General features: G+C 37.8%; 1 protein-coding gene and 1 pseudogene across 2 annotated transcripts; one reads left to right on the forward strand and one right to left on the reverse strand.

Moving 5' to 3' along the window:
* The first annotated feature begins 2,062 nt into the window (after positions 1 to 2,062).
* Positions 2,063 to 3,727, forward strand: LOC104603600 (G-type lectin S-receptor-like serine/threonine-protein kinase RLK1; annotated as a pseudogene).
* Positions 3,728 to 4,615: 888 nt separating this feature from the next.
* On the reverse strand, positions 4,616 to 13,543 carry LOC104603516 (nuclear poly(A) polymerase 1-like). 2 transcript variants are annotated; one of them, XM_010267570.3, is made up of 13 exons: positions 13,408 to 13,543; positions 12,616 to 13,321; positions 12,431 to 12,508; positions 12,237 to 12,344; positions 9,711 to 9,773; positions 9,442 to 9,603; positions 8,762 to 8,875; positions 8,601 to 8,663; positions 8,172 to 8,501; positions 6,979 to 7,143; positions 5,930 to 6,880; positions 5,083 to 5,159; positions 4,616 to 4,943 (listed from the first exon to the last, which is right to left on the reverse strand). In XM_010267570.3, exons 2-13 carry the CDS (start codon positions 12,727 to 12,729, stop codon positions 4,898 to 4,900), a joined length of 2,271 nt encoding a protein of 756 aa, XP_010265872.1. In that variant the 5' UTR covers positions 12,730 to 13,321; positions 13,408 to 13,543; the 3' UTR covers positions 4,616 to 4,897. The 2 variants fall into 2 exon arrangements, with proteins under 2 accessions (XP_010265872.1, XP_088755065.1); XM_088898939.1 differs by lacking the exons at positions 9,442 to 9,603; positions 9,711 to 9,773; positions 13,408 to 13,543 and having other exon boundaries at positions 12,616 to 13,299.
* Between the last annotated feature and the right edge of the window lie 3,301 nt (positions 13,544 to 16,844).

Consider the following 16,844-nt stretch of genomic DNA (forward strand, 5'->3'; position numbering starts at 1 on the left):
TTTTGAATCCAAAGATTCAAAGTCTATTGTCTGCAAATTAAAGAAATCCATCTATGGTCTCAAACAGGCTTCTCGTCGATGGTATCACAAATTTCATCAAGTGATTACCTCATATGGTTTTAAGGTAAATGTGGTTGATGAATGTGTATACCACAACTTCAATGGGAGCAGGTTTATCTTCCTGGTACTATATGTCGATGACATACTACTGGCGAGTAACGATATAGGCTTGCTGCACGAAACCAAAAAAATTCTCACTAAGAATTTTGAGATGAAAGATCTTGGGGACGCCTCTTTTGTGTTAGGCATACAAATACTACGAGATCGCTCTCGAGGTGTTCTTGGATTGTCACAAAAGGGCTATATCGAAAAGGTGCTAAGCAGATTCGGCATGAAAAGTTGTTCGCCGGGTGATACGCTTGTGGCTAAAGGAGACAAGTTTAGTCTCAGTCAGTGCCCCAAAACAGACCTTGAAATAAAGGAGATGCAAAAGGTTCCCTATGCCTCGACCATAGGAAGTTTGATGTATGCTCAAGTTTGTATCCGTCCCGATATAGCATTTATAGTGAGACTGTTGGGCAGATATTTGAGTAACCCAGGACAGGATCATTGGAAAGCAGCCAAACGGGTCATGCGGTATTTACAGTGAACAAAGGACTTCATATTGATCTATAGGAAATCGGACAGTTTGGAGATCATTGGGTGTTCTGATTCTGATTTTGCGGGATGCCAAGACAGCAAGCGATCCACTTCGGGCTATGTTTTCATGTTAGCTAAAGGAGTTATATCTTAGAAAAGTGCCAAATAGACGCTCATAACCCCTTCAACTATGGCAGCAGAGTTCATAACTTGCTTTGAGTCATCCAATCATGGGATATAGCTGCGTAACTTTGTCACAGGGCTGCGAGTGGTTAATGGCATTGAAAGGCCTTTAAAGTTATTATGTGACAATAGATCTGCAGTTCTGTATTCCAACAACAACAAAAGTTCTATGAAGTCGAAACATATTGATATCAAGTTTCTATCTGTTAAGGAAAGAGTTTAGAGTGGTCAGATTTGCATAGAGCATATAGGGACAAACTCCATGATAGCAGATCTATTGACCAAGGGATTGCCACCTAAGGTCTTTCATGAGCACACTGCTCGTATGGGTATAGGCATGTTTTATAATACCTTGATTTAGTGGGAGTTTTCTTTTCTTTTGCTCTTGGATGCACTGTGGATTAAGGCATGTTTGCGTGTCTACATTTACACGTAATAAAGTTTGACTCTTTCCATCATCTACATTTCTGAATATGTTTGTGATTTTTGATTGATCTCTCTAAATAATAAAGTTGAACCAGTTGGAAATAGGCATGTTTTGAGATCACATTGCATGTAATTTCCATGCCACTCATCCATACTTGATCTATGTCATTGAATGCATTGATACGGTGAGCATGAAAGGCTTAGTCACGCATATGTGGCGAAAGCCGTCATGGTCTCATATTAGTACAGGAGATGGATCAGATTGAAACTAAGGAAAAGTCTAAAGAAATTAGCACAAGAAGTGTACACATAAGGAATTCTTTCAATATAATTGTTTCAGTTCTCATATGTAGCCCAAGTGGGAGATTGTTAGGTTTTAATCTCTATTAAGTGGGCTTACATATTCAGTGAAACAATTGCATTGATGGGCTATCTTGTAAGTGGGCTAAATTAAGTGATTCATTTAAGCAAAGCCCGTAGACTTCAACAAAAGGGTATGGGGCTTAATGAGTGGATACCACATTTTGGCCCATATAGGCTTAATGGGATGGGATCCTATTAGGTCAAAATATAAAGGCTCCTAGGTTATGGTTCCCAATATATTAAATCATCTAGCCGCCCTCTTTCTTTACCCCATTAGAGTCAAAGAGCTGAGAAAACTTAAGGAAGAAGGGAGATTTAACTGAGGAAAACCACATCAGTCGACCAACCATTGATTCATCACTCATTCCGCAAGGGTTTCCACTACTGCGATGGATACAGGTATGTACGTTTAAACCTCCTTGACAACGGCAGCATGATATTCTTTGGGGTGCAACATGGCTTCTTGTTCTTCGTACATGAATGGTATTGGTATAATTCTGCAAGTTTAGGATTGCTTGCTCCCCCTTTATTTATTATTACAGAGACCCCTTTGTTACTGCCCACCTCAGTATTCCATGGAGGATCCAAATAACAGATTCAGCAGTTGTGTTCGAGATCATATACAGAGCTGCAACAGAAATGAACCGGGATACTGGGAAGATGCTTATGGGTTTTGGGAGTTGGTGAATACTGACTGGCCCCAATCTGACTATGAAAGGATTGAACCTTTTACTGAAGATGAATGTCGAAATAGCTGCTTGGATGATTGTCAGTGTGCAGTTGCCATTCTCAGAAACCAATCCTGCTGGAAGAAGAGGCTGCCACTTTCAAATGGAAGAATAAGCAGCACTCTCAACAGCAGAGCTTTTCTCAAAGTAAGAATAGGCAGTCGTCCTGCAAAGAAAGATGAGAAAGAAAAGACTGTGATCATCATACTGTCACTGCTTTTAGGTAGCTCTGTGTTTGTTAACTTCCTGTCGATTGGTGTGCCTAGACTGTTTGTTTTCATAACTCACCCGAACAAACTGAAAAAGGCGAAAAAGGTTAAATCAGAAAGAGGGGTTGCAGCAGCAACCCTGTGTTCTTTTACTTACAAAGACCTCGAAAAACCTTCGAGTGAATTCAAGGAAGAGCTGGGCAGGGGACCCTTTGGAATTGTCTACAAAGGGGTGCTGCAATTAGGTGGTAGAAAATTGGTTGCGATAAAGAGACTAGACAGAGTGGCTCAAGAGCGCGAGAAAGAGTTCAAAACTGAATTGGGCATCATTGGCCAGACCCACCACAAGAATCTAGTCCAATTGCTGGGATTCTGCGATGAGGGGCAGCATCGGCTTCTTGTGCATGAGTTCATGAGCAATGGCACTCTAGCAAGCTTCCTTTTCCAAGCTCCAAAGCCTGTTTGGAACCAAAGAACCCAGATAGCATTGGGCATTGCAAGAGGACTGCTGTACTTGCATGAAGAGTGCAGCACCCAGATCATCCATTGTGATGTAAAGCCTCAAAACATACTTTTGGATGATTGTTTTACGGCAAAGATTTCAGATTTTGGATTGGCAAAGCTTGTGACGAGTGATCAGAGTCGAACCCAAACAGTCATTAGGGGAACCAAAGGGTATGTGGCACCAGAATGGTTCAGGAGCATGCCAGTCACCTCGAAGGTGGATGTATATAGTTTTGGGATCTTGTTGCTGGAGATCATCTGTTGTAGGAAGAATGTTCCAGTGGAAATACAGGGAGACAATTATGGGGAGATTCTAACAGATTTGGCTTACGATTGCTATTGTCAAGGAAGGTTAGATGATCTGCTTTAGAACGACATGGAGGCAATGAATGACATGAGTACACTGGAGAGGTTCCTGAGGGTGGCAATCTGGTGTATACAGGAAGAGCCATCTCAAAGGCCAACAATGAGGAAGGTCACACGGATGTTAGAAGGAGTTGTTCAAGTCGCGGTGCCTCCATGCCCTTATCTCTTAGGCTCAGTTGTTCAAAGTTAAGGCCGTGCTGTATTTCTGACTTTCACAGTAAATTAAATGACTCTTTACTTCCTTTTTTGCTTTGCAGAGACCAGAATTTAGATTTGTTTGAAGTTCATGGTTCATACGATTCACTCGAAACCGACAAAACGAATGGCTACAAACAAATATACGGAAATGGGTAAAATGCCAGAAAGGTGTGCTGTAGGCTGCGCTGCACAGACATACCGCCATTTATGCAACTATGACTATCCATCCATATTCCAAATTGAAGAAGGATGAGGGAGGTGGTGAGACTTGACTTTCTGAAAGACGGAGAGTACAAAGAAATAAAAGCTTAAACAGAAAGCAGATCCACCCTCCATCTCGGACAATAAATTCCAAACATCCCCACACCCACCAATAACAAAAGCGAAAGAGGACTATTCTGTATTCTCTGATTTGTTTTGTTCTTTTCTTCCTCTTTCGATGCAGGTTTCCAAGGTGTTGCTAACAGTCAATATCTCTGTTAATCTGGAGATGTATTCATCACGTTTCTCCCAATTTATATAAATCATTAGAATTAGAATATATTAATATATTTTTGTAGGATTTATTCCAGTTTTGTGATGCATAAATTTTTGTACCATTTTCATACATAAGAATTGCACTTTCAATACCTTGAACCTTACGAGATACAGGAGATCTGGAGATGGTTATAGATGTTTTGCGATTTTAACGCCCTACGAGTATGGATAAGATATGATATTAGATTAAATCCAACCCTATATATGGCTTATGTGCTTCCATATTTTAATTGATATTTAAAGTAAATTACATACAGGTGTTCTGGACCCAATCCATCAATCCATCAAAACCCGACTTGTCCCACCCTCAGATGCAGGGTCAATAGGGTCAGAGAGGAACAAGAGTTTGGATTCTAAAAGCCCAACTCCCCGTTGCCATCCGTACCAAACAGCCAAAATTTTCCCTATATGCAATTCTGTTTTCCTGGGCGAAAGTAACCAAGCATACATCCATACACGAGATGATGTAAAATCTAAGATTTATTAATTGAAATAACATTTTCATTACAAGAGACCAGCAGTCCTCCTAAGAGACCATTGCTGCCTGCAGGTTTACAAGTTACAATGCTTCTCCACGCTCAAGAGGGTCCCCCTACAGTTCTTGGCATGAGTGGCACCTCTAGTCTGGGCATTGCAAGAAAGAAAAGGTTGAAGGGGGGAAAGAAAAGAACAGAAAAAGAAATATACAGTCATGACCCTGTCCAATGACAAGTAGTAAAGTTGATCCAGCTATATGTGCCTTCTTCATGTGTTTCTGCCAGTAGCCTTTGCCATAGACGTAAGGTTCAACCTTCAAAAGACAAATAAGAACCCAACAAGACTGATGATTAGTTTATTTTCCAATTTCTACCCAGGACAATGAAAGATGAAATTGATAAATTCACAACTGAAAGCTAATTAATTAATTCATTTGATTTTGACCACAGTACCTGATAAGTGGTTTTCGCTGTGGAATGGACGTAGATGCGGGCACCAAATTTGAGAAGGGAGTGGTCAACTCAGCAGGCTTTGGACAACACGAAGAAAAATGTTGAGAATCAACACTATTTTTGCTTCAAAAAATATATTACATGCACACACGCAAAATATTCATTCAGGCATAAAATGCATCTGGAATTTGGAAATCGAAGGAAACAACACAAGTATGAAACTATTGAGAAGCATTAAAATATTCAAGACGCGAAATCTCTAGAATCTTTGTAAACCAACAAAACAGAGTCCAAGAATCCAAGAGCAGCTTCTAAGGGGTGGCTGTCTTGAATCAATCCACACCCACCACAAAAGGGCAGAATTTATCAAGAGACTTCTACATGCAATTACAACATTGCCCTCCAGGCAAAAAAATATAATAACAGAAAGATACTATGTTACAAAACTACCTTTTTTAATTTTTGGTATTAATGTTACAGCTTTATCGGATCATTGGTATTACAGGATCATATTAATATTACAGAACTGCCTTTTTATTTTTCACAAAGAATGCTTTACAATTTCTCAAAATCATCTTTCAAAATATGTAGGAAATTTTATGTACTATTATTTACAGCAGCCCCTCTTTCTTTGACTCTAAACATCCAATTAATGCATATAACCAAACATATATTACATCAGAAAGCTACACCAATACCCACACACAAGATCCAAGCAAGCATCAAATCAAGGCAAGTTGACTACTAAAAGTAATTCTAAATATGATAATGGAAAGCAAGAAAACAGAGAAACGACATTAAGTTAGAAATTTAGAAGGAAAAGAATCACAGGGTTAGCAAAGACAACCTCAAGCTCCTCCAAGCCTCCTCCATGCTGGAGGAATTCAGTTGGTGGATGTACTCCATTTACCTCTACGGTTCCTGCCTTTGCTACCAAAACCTTGGAAGGCATGTCCCTCCCAAAACCTTTGACATGATAACTGGAATTAAAATCATCTTCGAGCTCATCAAGCTCTTCTGGAAAACCCCCGTGACCACCAACAGATGGACCAGATGCAATCTTCTCAATTGCAAGCTTCTCCGCCTCTTTGGTGCATGACAAACCAGAATTAGCAGAGGGTGGTCCAACAGATTGGCTGCATCTAGCAGGTTCCTCAGCTTCTCTACCAATATCAGTAGTAATCTCAGTGGGACATGTAGCATTTATTGAGCTGCCCCGTAAATTATCTTCTTGTTGTCCACCTTCTCTTGCCTCCTCTCTGACAGAGGTCCTGACAATTGGTGGGCTACCACTTCCAGATCCGCCAAGTACTCCATAGGCAGTATTAGTTGCAGCCAAAAATTTGGTACTTCTTGGATTGTTTTCACCATTATCATCGCTCAATTTTCTCTTTCTTATATCATCTGTTCCATCCATGGAACCTGTTGCAATTTCACATGACTCCTCAGCTGAAATAGAGTTGCAAAGCTTCGGATTTGAAGCTGACTTACCTTCCCACGCTTCTTTAGCAGAGCGGGAAGGCCGAACTCCATCAGGAAAGACAAAGAGAGGAATATTCCTACGCTTTATATGAGAAACATAAATCTCCATTCCAGGCTTCCATAAAGTGTATAAACCAACAGAATGCTTAAAGTCCTCCACAGTTGCCCTTATATCAAATTGTTTCCCTTCTTGCATGGAAACACCTTGTTTTAGTCGCAGACCCATGAAGTAACAACAGTGGAATAGTCTGGATTTGTCTGAGAAGTCACCAGGATGTGGATGGCATTGAAGCATGCCAAACGTGTGCCTCTCGATCTGGTTAAACACAAACATCCAAGGTCACAAACAAACAATCTACAAATGAAATTTGTTGACCAAACATACAAGTAATCGTGAGAAGAATTAATAACTACCTTCAGTGTAAGTTGGCGAAGTCGAGATTCAACCCAACCTTTCCACTTCCTCAAGTGATCATCATTCTCTGCACTGATCTCAATTTGTAGATAATTTTTGTATGCTTCAAAGAAACGACAAGGCTCAAAGAGAGTATTCCAGTCAGCCTTGTTTTTCTCCATTGCCTGCAGGTATTAACCCACATCAAGTCAGAAGAAATTGAATCTAACAGTTTGAGTATTTTCTCCACATAAATATGTCATACTCCATCCCATCCCACCACTCTTCTCAGACTTGACAGCACCCTATCATGTTTGACATGGCTTCATATACAGGCCCCTATATCAGCCACATATAACTAGGCAGCCCTACTAAATAGGCCTTACCACAATTGTACGATTTCAGTAACCCACTTTATGGATATGTACCACAGTCTGCTATTACTACAAATTACAGAACAGCAGTGGGATAACAATCAAAAAGGAACTATGAAATAATATGAATAAAACATTGGACATGAACAATTTGTAAATCTCTCATTTGTAAGAGGGATAGAGCAAATACAAGCAATATAACTTTTAACAGAAGAATTAATCCCAGATGGAGAGAGAGAGAGAGAGAGAGAAGAAAGAAGGGAGATCCAGCATGCCCAGAAGCCTCTGAAAGGCCATTACCCAATGTTGGTCCCAGCTATCTGGGGTCTTGGGAGGGGTGGACTGGATATGGACACAACCTTTGGCAGTTTTATGCACAAAGTGACCACTCAGAAACTCTGTATTCAAATATTATTTATGAAAAACAACAACAAAAAGGGCTCAGCAACCTTCACATGGGTTATCACATAGATTAGCAGACAGAAGTTCAGCTGATGCATTGGCAAGAGGGTGTAATAAAAAACCAGTTGTATTGGGTGGATATTTATCAGGAATTTGATTGTAAATTACAGTGCAGGAACCTCTGGAGTTAGGCAGAAAGGGATAGCACAAAACGTCATTTGTGATACATGACATATCCCCCATGTACCATACTATATTATTCCTTAATTCTTCTAATAAAACCTGAGAAGTTACCAATCAAAAAACACATATTCGCCAACTTAAATACCAACATATTATTGCAATGTCAAATAATTCAACAAATAAAATAATGTAGCAAAGATATTTTTTTGATATGTAGCAAAGATATTTTAAAAAATATGTAGCATCTAACATACCTCACAGATTTCATTTCCTCTCTGGAATTCTTCTGTCATAACACGCAATGTACTTGATGAAACATTGTAGCTAGAGTTCATGCAAGGATAAGCAGGAGTGATTATGGGCATTTGATGAAGCCTGTCACGGTAATTCTTTCTTGGATCCCAGACAGGAAGTCCCAAAGTTCCTTCTTCAATCGCACATAGCATGACTGGATTTGGCCATCGCCACTGGGTAAAAACCCGGAAGAAACGAGATACCAACATACTGGGTAGTGCATTTGGATATAACTGGCATATGCGAGCAACAAGCAATGCCCAGTTTATTCCACCAAGAAACCCTGAAACCTAGTCATGAGAGAGGGAGAGAGATGAAATAATGAACATAGACAAGAATAGATGAAACAAAAGAATAGTAAGGTAAAAATCTTAAAGAGCCCCAATTACATTTGAATAAACTCCACGGCGTTTTGCCCAAAACCTCATGCATCTCAAGGTTGTACGGAAATTCTAGATCAGACAGACCAAAAACAAGATCAGAAACTAATCACACAAAGGGAAATTGCAACCTAATATCAACATATCTACGTGAAAGTGATCGACCAAACCTGAATATTTGGAACTAAACGTAAAATCTGGTCAGTTACTCTGCATCCATTAAGACTACGGACTGTCTGCTCATCTGCATTCTGCAGTACCATATCTTGTGAAATATCCAAGTCCTACAAAATAATATTTTTGAAGGTTTAAACAGATTCACAAAATACATTTCAACAGAGATCTGCAAGAAAGATTTTTCGCAGGGGGGAGGTGAAGGAAGATAAATGGTAAATAAGTATATCTTCATAGTCACAATCTTTTTTATTGTTAATGGTTGATTAATAAAAGAATAGCATGTACAAAATCATGCTTATCCTTTTTTGTTAGGCTAGCCACAGTGTAACAACTCCAATTTATATATTTACACAAGTTATTGTGGTATGGCCCACCACTAAAACTGTGTCCTATTAATCCTTTTTATTTTGGCCATTGAATCAGCCAGACCATTTACTGATCTTTGAACCCATGTAACTGTGACATCCACTCTCTTGACAACGCCATTTTCTTCCATTTATTTATTAGATGAAACAAAAAATTGTTGCTCAGTTGTATATTGCAGTTAGCTATAAGAAATGTATACCAACAGGTATATATAGAATAGAGAAATCCTCTTATAGCCACTTTCATGGACCTCAAATAAGGTACAATAAGTACTACATTGGCATAGTACACAAGAACAAGTATTTACTTCAGGAATAACCCAGAGTGAGAGTTTTGCATAAAGAAGATCTATGGAAACCCCATTGAATTTGAACCTCATCACGGGAACATGAGCATCAGGAACAGGGTGCAACTCTGATACTTCAGGCATCTCTGCCAGCATATTATGAAGTTCAATAAAGAAGTCCTCCTACAGTTAAATGAGCATTTTAGTTACTAGAAAAGAAAGGACAGTAGCATTTAAAAAAAAAATGCACTCTAAAAGTTGTATCATAGTGAAATAAGAGCTTATCGCACTTCTCTTGTTGCATGTCTAGGTCCCACACATAGTGTATCTATATCTGCACCAGGGCCATGGACCTAATAAAGAAAGGAGAAAACAAATTTGAAACCTATGATTAGCAAATGCTAAAATTTAGTAATGCAGGTCAGAATGGAAACATGCAAGACCGCAGAGGGGCTCGTCTGAGATAAGGCATTAAAAGAAGAAAAAATCACAGAAGCAAATGATACTGATATAGACATAACAGAACACTAAGCATGGGTCCACCTCACAGTCACACATACACCAACAACATATAGGTTTAGTCAAATGATCATCCAATGGTTTCACCTAAGAGATCCATCAAAGTAATAACATCAAATGGATGCAACCATTTCTAGCATCTTTTACAATTCCCATGATGTGGAAACTAAGGAGCAACTTGATGATAAGACCCACCTTACAGAATACAAGAGTTTGACAAAAACACAGCCACTCATATAAAAATTATGCTTAAAACAATCAAGCTTGTATGTAACATCATACTTCAACATGTTTTGCAACCTTTATTGGGACCATTCTACATCCATACTAGCAGTGGACCTTTCATGCATCTTTTGGAATTTTCTTTTTTTAAGGCAAATAAAAAAGAAACCTCCTTTTCAACCCAACATGCATCTTTTGGAATATTTTTGCCAAGTCTGCTAATGTAAAATCAGTTATATTACATTTGGCAAAAAACAAACATGGCTTCAGTACATTTCATCTCATCAGGACTAGTACTTGTATTCATTTACTAAATCTCACTAAATAGAGAATCATGTCCTGATATGCAGTGTATCTCTTACTTTAAATGCTTTAAAATAAGAACTAGCACATGTAATCACTTTACCAAAAAGAAACTTCATGATTCAAGGATTAGGAAACAGTAAACTGTTCAGAGACAAGAAGATAAGAGGTGACCATAGTCACCATTTATGCTTTATCATCTAACCAATAATGAAGACGGTAGGAAGAGGAGAACTGTCGGTATTGATGTAAACCAAAAATAGGCCATTACTCTTTTTTAAGAGAAGAGTTAATGTGTATTCAGAAAGAGGGAAGGATATATCATATACACGAGGATGTACAAAAAGGGACCTAGAGAGACAAAAAGACAAGGCCTGAGTAATTAACAGAACATTATATCTGCAATGTACATAAAATCCCTTCAAAACCTAACTTTGCTACCCCATCTGCTATATGATTAAGCTCCCAGGGGATCCACCTGAAGCTGCAATTCAGCAAAGAATAGAGTTCTTCAATTTCAAAGAGGAGGTCCGCAAACTTCCAAGGACCTTCACCCTGTCCGTTGGCCCTATTTATGGTGTTTCTGGAATCACATTCAGTTGCCAAGGACCTAATGAGGAATCTATAGACCATCCTTAGACTCTCAAGAAGGGAGCAGGCCATTACTCAATGTTGGTCCCAGTTATCTGGGTTCTTGGAAGGGTAAACTGAATATGGACCTAACTTTTGGCATCTTTGGCACAAAGTGGCCACTCTTAAACTCAAAACCATGTGGTTATAACTGCCACAAGCACTTTTTTCACAAGAAACAGTAATGAGATGATTTTATTGCATTGCAGCAACAGCAGTAATAATGCACAAACAATAACAACATTTTCCTTGTACATCCCAGTTATAGCCAGGTCATCAGCTGAGTGTTGGCTGTTCTTGGAGGCTGGAGACTGGAGCGCACCTAAATGAAGCAGCCACAAGCCCTTTCTATCAAATCTAGCTAAACGCATGGAATTAATATTCAAGAAACAAACCACAACAGTTGGCCAACAACTACTGTACCAATTCTGCAATGCAAGAATGTGCAGCTTATTGTTGTCCATAACATGTCATTCATACTTGTATCCATTAAGGGTAACATTATTTTTGAATAGGTAGTATAATGTTACTGAGAATTCCAAAATATATTACAATGCCACTCCTTCGAGGAGAAGATGGATACCGTGTATACTCTCCCTTTATATACTGGATTCTATTATGTACTGAATGTTCTCAGAAAAGAATCTATGGTCCCAGCCCAATGATTTGATTTCATTAATCACAAAAATGTTGATACTTGAGGCCAAAGAAATTCCTCCTTAAACTGGCCCATCTTCCTATCAACATCCTCTTCACCCTGCCCACCATGCCCTTACTGAGGTTGTTTTCCCATTGAAAATTCTGTTACTTTTCTCCATTGACAGGTTCCAGAAAAGTTAACAATAAGGGAGGAAAGTTGACATCTTATGCCTCAGTGTCACAAAACTCTCAAACAAGTTGAGGAACAAAAGAATGCTACTCGTCAATAATAAATAATTCTTATATTCAAAAACTGAAGTTCTGGAAAGCCTGTCAATTCCTACAAAGCAAATGAGCCTTTTTTTTTTACAGACAATTTGTGTCTTTAAGTACAGGCACAGGAAAGCACAAGAAAAAACAATTTCCAAGGAATTCTGTATGACAAATATACAAATATATATATATATATACACACATAAACAGAAGAGAGACAATATCCGTACCCCCAGCCTATAAGAACCAAAGGTGAATATCTTGGCATTTGCTTCTAGGACCAGCTGCTCATTGAATCCCTTAGCCCGGCTAACCATTTTTATCCATTTCTTCACAATCTGTTCAATTTTCAGACAATTCAGAGAATACACAATAGAAAAAAACAGAGGACAAACAACCATTAAAAGAAATACAGCAAATCAACCTGGTCTAATCTCCCAAGCACTTCTTCCCGAGCAACAGCTTCCTCCTGACTTTCGTACAAACCCGCATCCACAAGGAACTGATAATACAAAATCCCAGCTAAGATTTACTATGAAGTAGCACTTACAAATATTCAGATTTGAGAAGAGTGGAAAGCCAGAGTGACAGGGTATCACATTTACCAACCTTTTCAAGTTCACGTGTCTTGACCACATCGAACTCAGTCGGGCCACTCAAGGATATCGGCTCCGTTACACCAAGGTGCCCGTTATTCCGGACATTCAATCCAGGACTCCCCATTGATCTTTTTTCTTCTTTTTCTTTTTCTTTTTCTTTTCCTTTCTTCTTTAGTTATTTTCTTTACTAGGTTTCGTTTTATCAATATGTTCTTATTAGCCTTCAGTTACAGAGGATGCCTTTTCAGTTCAAATATCAAAAGGGAGGTATTTCCACAGAGAAGATTATTAAGAAGGTTAAACAAAGAATAAAATCACGAACAAAAAATAATAGGTATGTACAGGATTCTTGAGTTCGGATTGCTCCGATTGTCCGAATAATTCATTCCATTGGCTCCCGCTACAACAAATTCATAAACAAACAGGTAAAACAAAAAAAAAAGAAGATGGGATGATTATTTTCACTATATGATGCTCAAAGAGAGGATTACATTGCTTTCTTTCATATCTAAAATAAATAACAAAAAACCCTAACACGAACCCTAGACACAAATCGAAACCTCAAGCACGAATTTCTTGAACAAGTAATCCCCAGATCTCTCAAGCAGCAGAAACGTGAAATCTACCCTCAGTTGATTGCAGAGTTGCTCTTCGAACTGGATTTGTCTTGATGGGTAATCAATCCCGTAACGCAGAAGAAAAGAAAAAAAAAAACCCTAGAAACCAAGAAACGGAAGATTTTAGAACGGAAATGAAAGATGGAGAGACGAGACGGTGGAATTAAGACAAATTGAAGACTTACAGCGATAATTTGGCCAATGAAGATATCTTCCCGAGGATATTTGCTAGTCGATTTCAATGGTTATGGCAAGTGGCAAAGAGTGGGGGAACAGGAGGAGCCCTAAAGTTTGTATTGAGTTTTTATACTTCGATAAGAGATTGCCCGCATGTGAGGTGTCCTTCTAATTCCACTGACAGTAGAATTAGACGCGCGTATTAGGATACTTCCGCGTGTGCCCTTTTAGAAGGTTCTACGTTCTCCTCCACCGAACGAATCTACGGTTCTACTCTGACTAGCAAGTAAAGATGCAAAATCAATAAATCAAAAATCCGTGCAGTAGATGGGTAGATTTAGGCGGGCCAAACCCAAATCCGGACTGATCCAGTTCATAATTTTTCATGCTTATTTGCTTTTATGCATACACTAACCTAAGCCTAGACTGGGCCCAATCCCAATCTAAGTATTTCAATTTTCAGTTTAGGTTGGGCCTGGGTTGGAAAGATCTGTGTTGGGTTTGGTTTGACCTTAAATTTGGCTTAGTCCATCCTACTTGCACCCTTAGAAAGGATGGGGAGCAATGAAGTTATTCTAAAAAAAATAAGAATAGTTCTAATAGGTGACAAAATAAGAGAAAATAGACTTTCATGGTTCAATCATGTGTAAAGAAGACCACCTATAGTGCCCATAAGAAATAAATGATTAATTACAAGTTGGAGCTAAAAAGACTAGGGCAAATCAAAAAAGACATGGGTCAAAGTAGTAAAAATTATTTAAGTGCTCATAATTTAAGAATGAAAATAGAAGTAAATATATAGAAATAATGGCGAAACAGGATTCATATGGCCAATCCCATATAGTTAGGATAAGGATTAGATGATAATGATGATGATGATAGTGATGCTCTCATGGCTAAGTGCCCATTTAGAGGGCTTTTATGTTGTGGATTTTGACTTTGTAAGGTGAGCCCATCATGACAAGCTAATGAAAAATTTAGAAAATCCAAATTAATTGTACTTCACCCAAAATTTGACTCATCAAAAGCTTCAACCCTCCAAAATGGGCATTCATTAAATAATAAGTCATTCAATTTCAACCACTTCAATTGCTTATCAACCAGTCCCTTATTATTGGAATTTCAATAAATTTGTTGTGAGCTTAACAGTGTTTAGAGAGAAGTGGATTGTCAACATGCCTGATCTAAATTGATTTGTCGCTATTGCAAAAGGTTTGAATTTACATTTTAAGTTTTGATTATTAAGAATAAAGTTAGTTGCATATTTGCATTTTGTGAGTTTATATTAGGGGTAGCCACGAGCCAAGCTCTTCACGAGCTACTCGAGCTTGGCTCGGTTCGATTTTAACCGAGCTTTGAGCTGAGCTCGAACCCAATTTACAGGCTCGTTTATTAATCGAGCCAAGCTTAAGCCTAATAGAGTTCAACTCATGAGGCTCACGAGCCAAGCTCGAATAGCTATATTATAATAATAATAATAATAATAATAATAATAATAATAATAATAAAATATAGAAAATAATATATATAATGAAAATATTATATATAATATTTTTATTTTTATATATAATAATAACTAATTATTATAATTCTTAATTTTTTTAAATATCAAATAAAAAATATTTGTATATATAATTTTTTATTTTTATAGAATATTTTTTTCTCAAATCGAGCTCAAGCTTACAAGTTTTTGACTTGAGCCGAGTTCGAGCTCAAGGTTCTAGCTCGAACTCAAGCCTTGTGCTGAGCTCGAGCCTCGTACTATTCGGCTCGACTTGGCTACTACCTTGGCTAATCGAGCTTGAGCGTCATACTATTCGGCTCAACTCGACTCAAATCCACCCCTAGTTTATATATGCATTTTGAGTTTATATTCCTAAACATACATATGATTTTTCATTCAAATGGTATTACTTTCATTGTTAAAAAATTAGAATATTTGGTCGATAGTTTTGCAAGGGGAGGTGAAAGGTTTCAGAAGAAACGTATAAAATATTGAATTGATTAAATCTAAGAAATACACCATCTTTATAGATGAGAAGTGATAAACTCTAAGATTTTTCTCAAACTCTCTCTCTCTCTCTCTCATCCTTATCTTAATACAACAACCCAAGCTTATCTCAATTCCCTAGCACACCCCCTCAAACACATGGGGATCAAAGATCTTCATGTATTTAGCCAAAAGATAATAACTTCAATCTTTTAGCCTACTACAATGATGATGGTGTACCCAAATCTCCTTGCCTATTATAGTAATGATGTGGCAAATAGATGACAAAATAGCAAATGATGACATCCGATCTTGTTGTGATGCAGATGCAGTAAGTAAATAATCCTACTACTTCTTCAAGAAAGTCTTCATTGGTTGCTTACGAAATATCAATGGGGCAAAGCAAATATAGGCTAAAGCAGACCAAGAGGAGACTTCAATGGATCAAAGAAAATGCCACCTTGGGTTGGCTTCATGAACCTATCAAAAGCATGCCACAATGGGCCAAGCTAAAATGGGCCAACAATGGCCAAGAAAGACCTTAATGTGTCAAAAAAAATGCCTCATGGGCTACACTGAAGAAGGGCCAATATGGGCCAAGAAGAGAAACACATCAATGGGCTAAAACAAATAAAGGTTATGGGCCTCAATAGGCCAAATAGAGAAATAGCATGTGCATTAATTTAAACTAGCTTAAAGCAATCTACCAAGATGAAATGTTTCATCTAGTTTAATCAAATTAAAACTTGGAAAACTATTTGCATTATCAAACACCCAAGAAATTCCCAAAATTTTTCATTAAGCTTTATAGAGTAGTCCATATTTCAAACTATTATAAATGATGGGAGGTTTAACAATTTAATCATAAAAAGCAAGGGTAGGCTAGTGAAATTACCTGGTTAGGAGTCTTCAAAATCTATCATAACTTCAAATAGAAGATGAGTCTCAAAATATCAAAAGAAACAAAGATTGAGCAAAATAAGATAACATCATTGTTTTGTAGAATAATATAGCATCATAATTCTGGCATTTTGGTTATGTGTAACACCGAACAAGAAGCACTAAGACAATAGATTAGATTGAGAACTTGTGTATAGGCTAAGTCATGCTACTGCTACCACTTCTAATTAAATCTTTAATGAAATAGAAATATTAGAGGATTAGCCTATAATGGATTTTTTTTATTAATATGAAAAACAGAGCAACATCTCTGGTTTAACAAAGGTGATGTTATGAGTATTGAGTATTAACTTTAGATGTTCCTTATGTTATTACACAACTTCAAGAAGTTGGTACCAATAGAAATGGCATCGCCAAGCAAAAACTTCAATGTGTTACAAATTGTAGAGGATAATAAACACTACAAATAGCAATTCTAGTGGGTGATGGCACTAGTTACTTAGGCTAAGAAAATGATCTTCATCAACACAGTATGGTACTACATATTTCAAAGCA

The sequence above is a fragment of the Nelumbo nucifera genome, chromosome 2, assembly GCF_055504915.1.
Source record: "Nelumbo nucifera cultivar China Antique chromosome 2, China Antique-T2T, whole genome shotgun sequence".
Taxonomy (NCBI): Eukaryota; Viridiplantae; Streptophyta; class Magnoliopsida; order Proteales; family Nelumbonaceae; genus Nelumbo; species Nelumbo nucifera.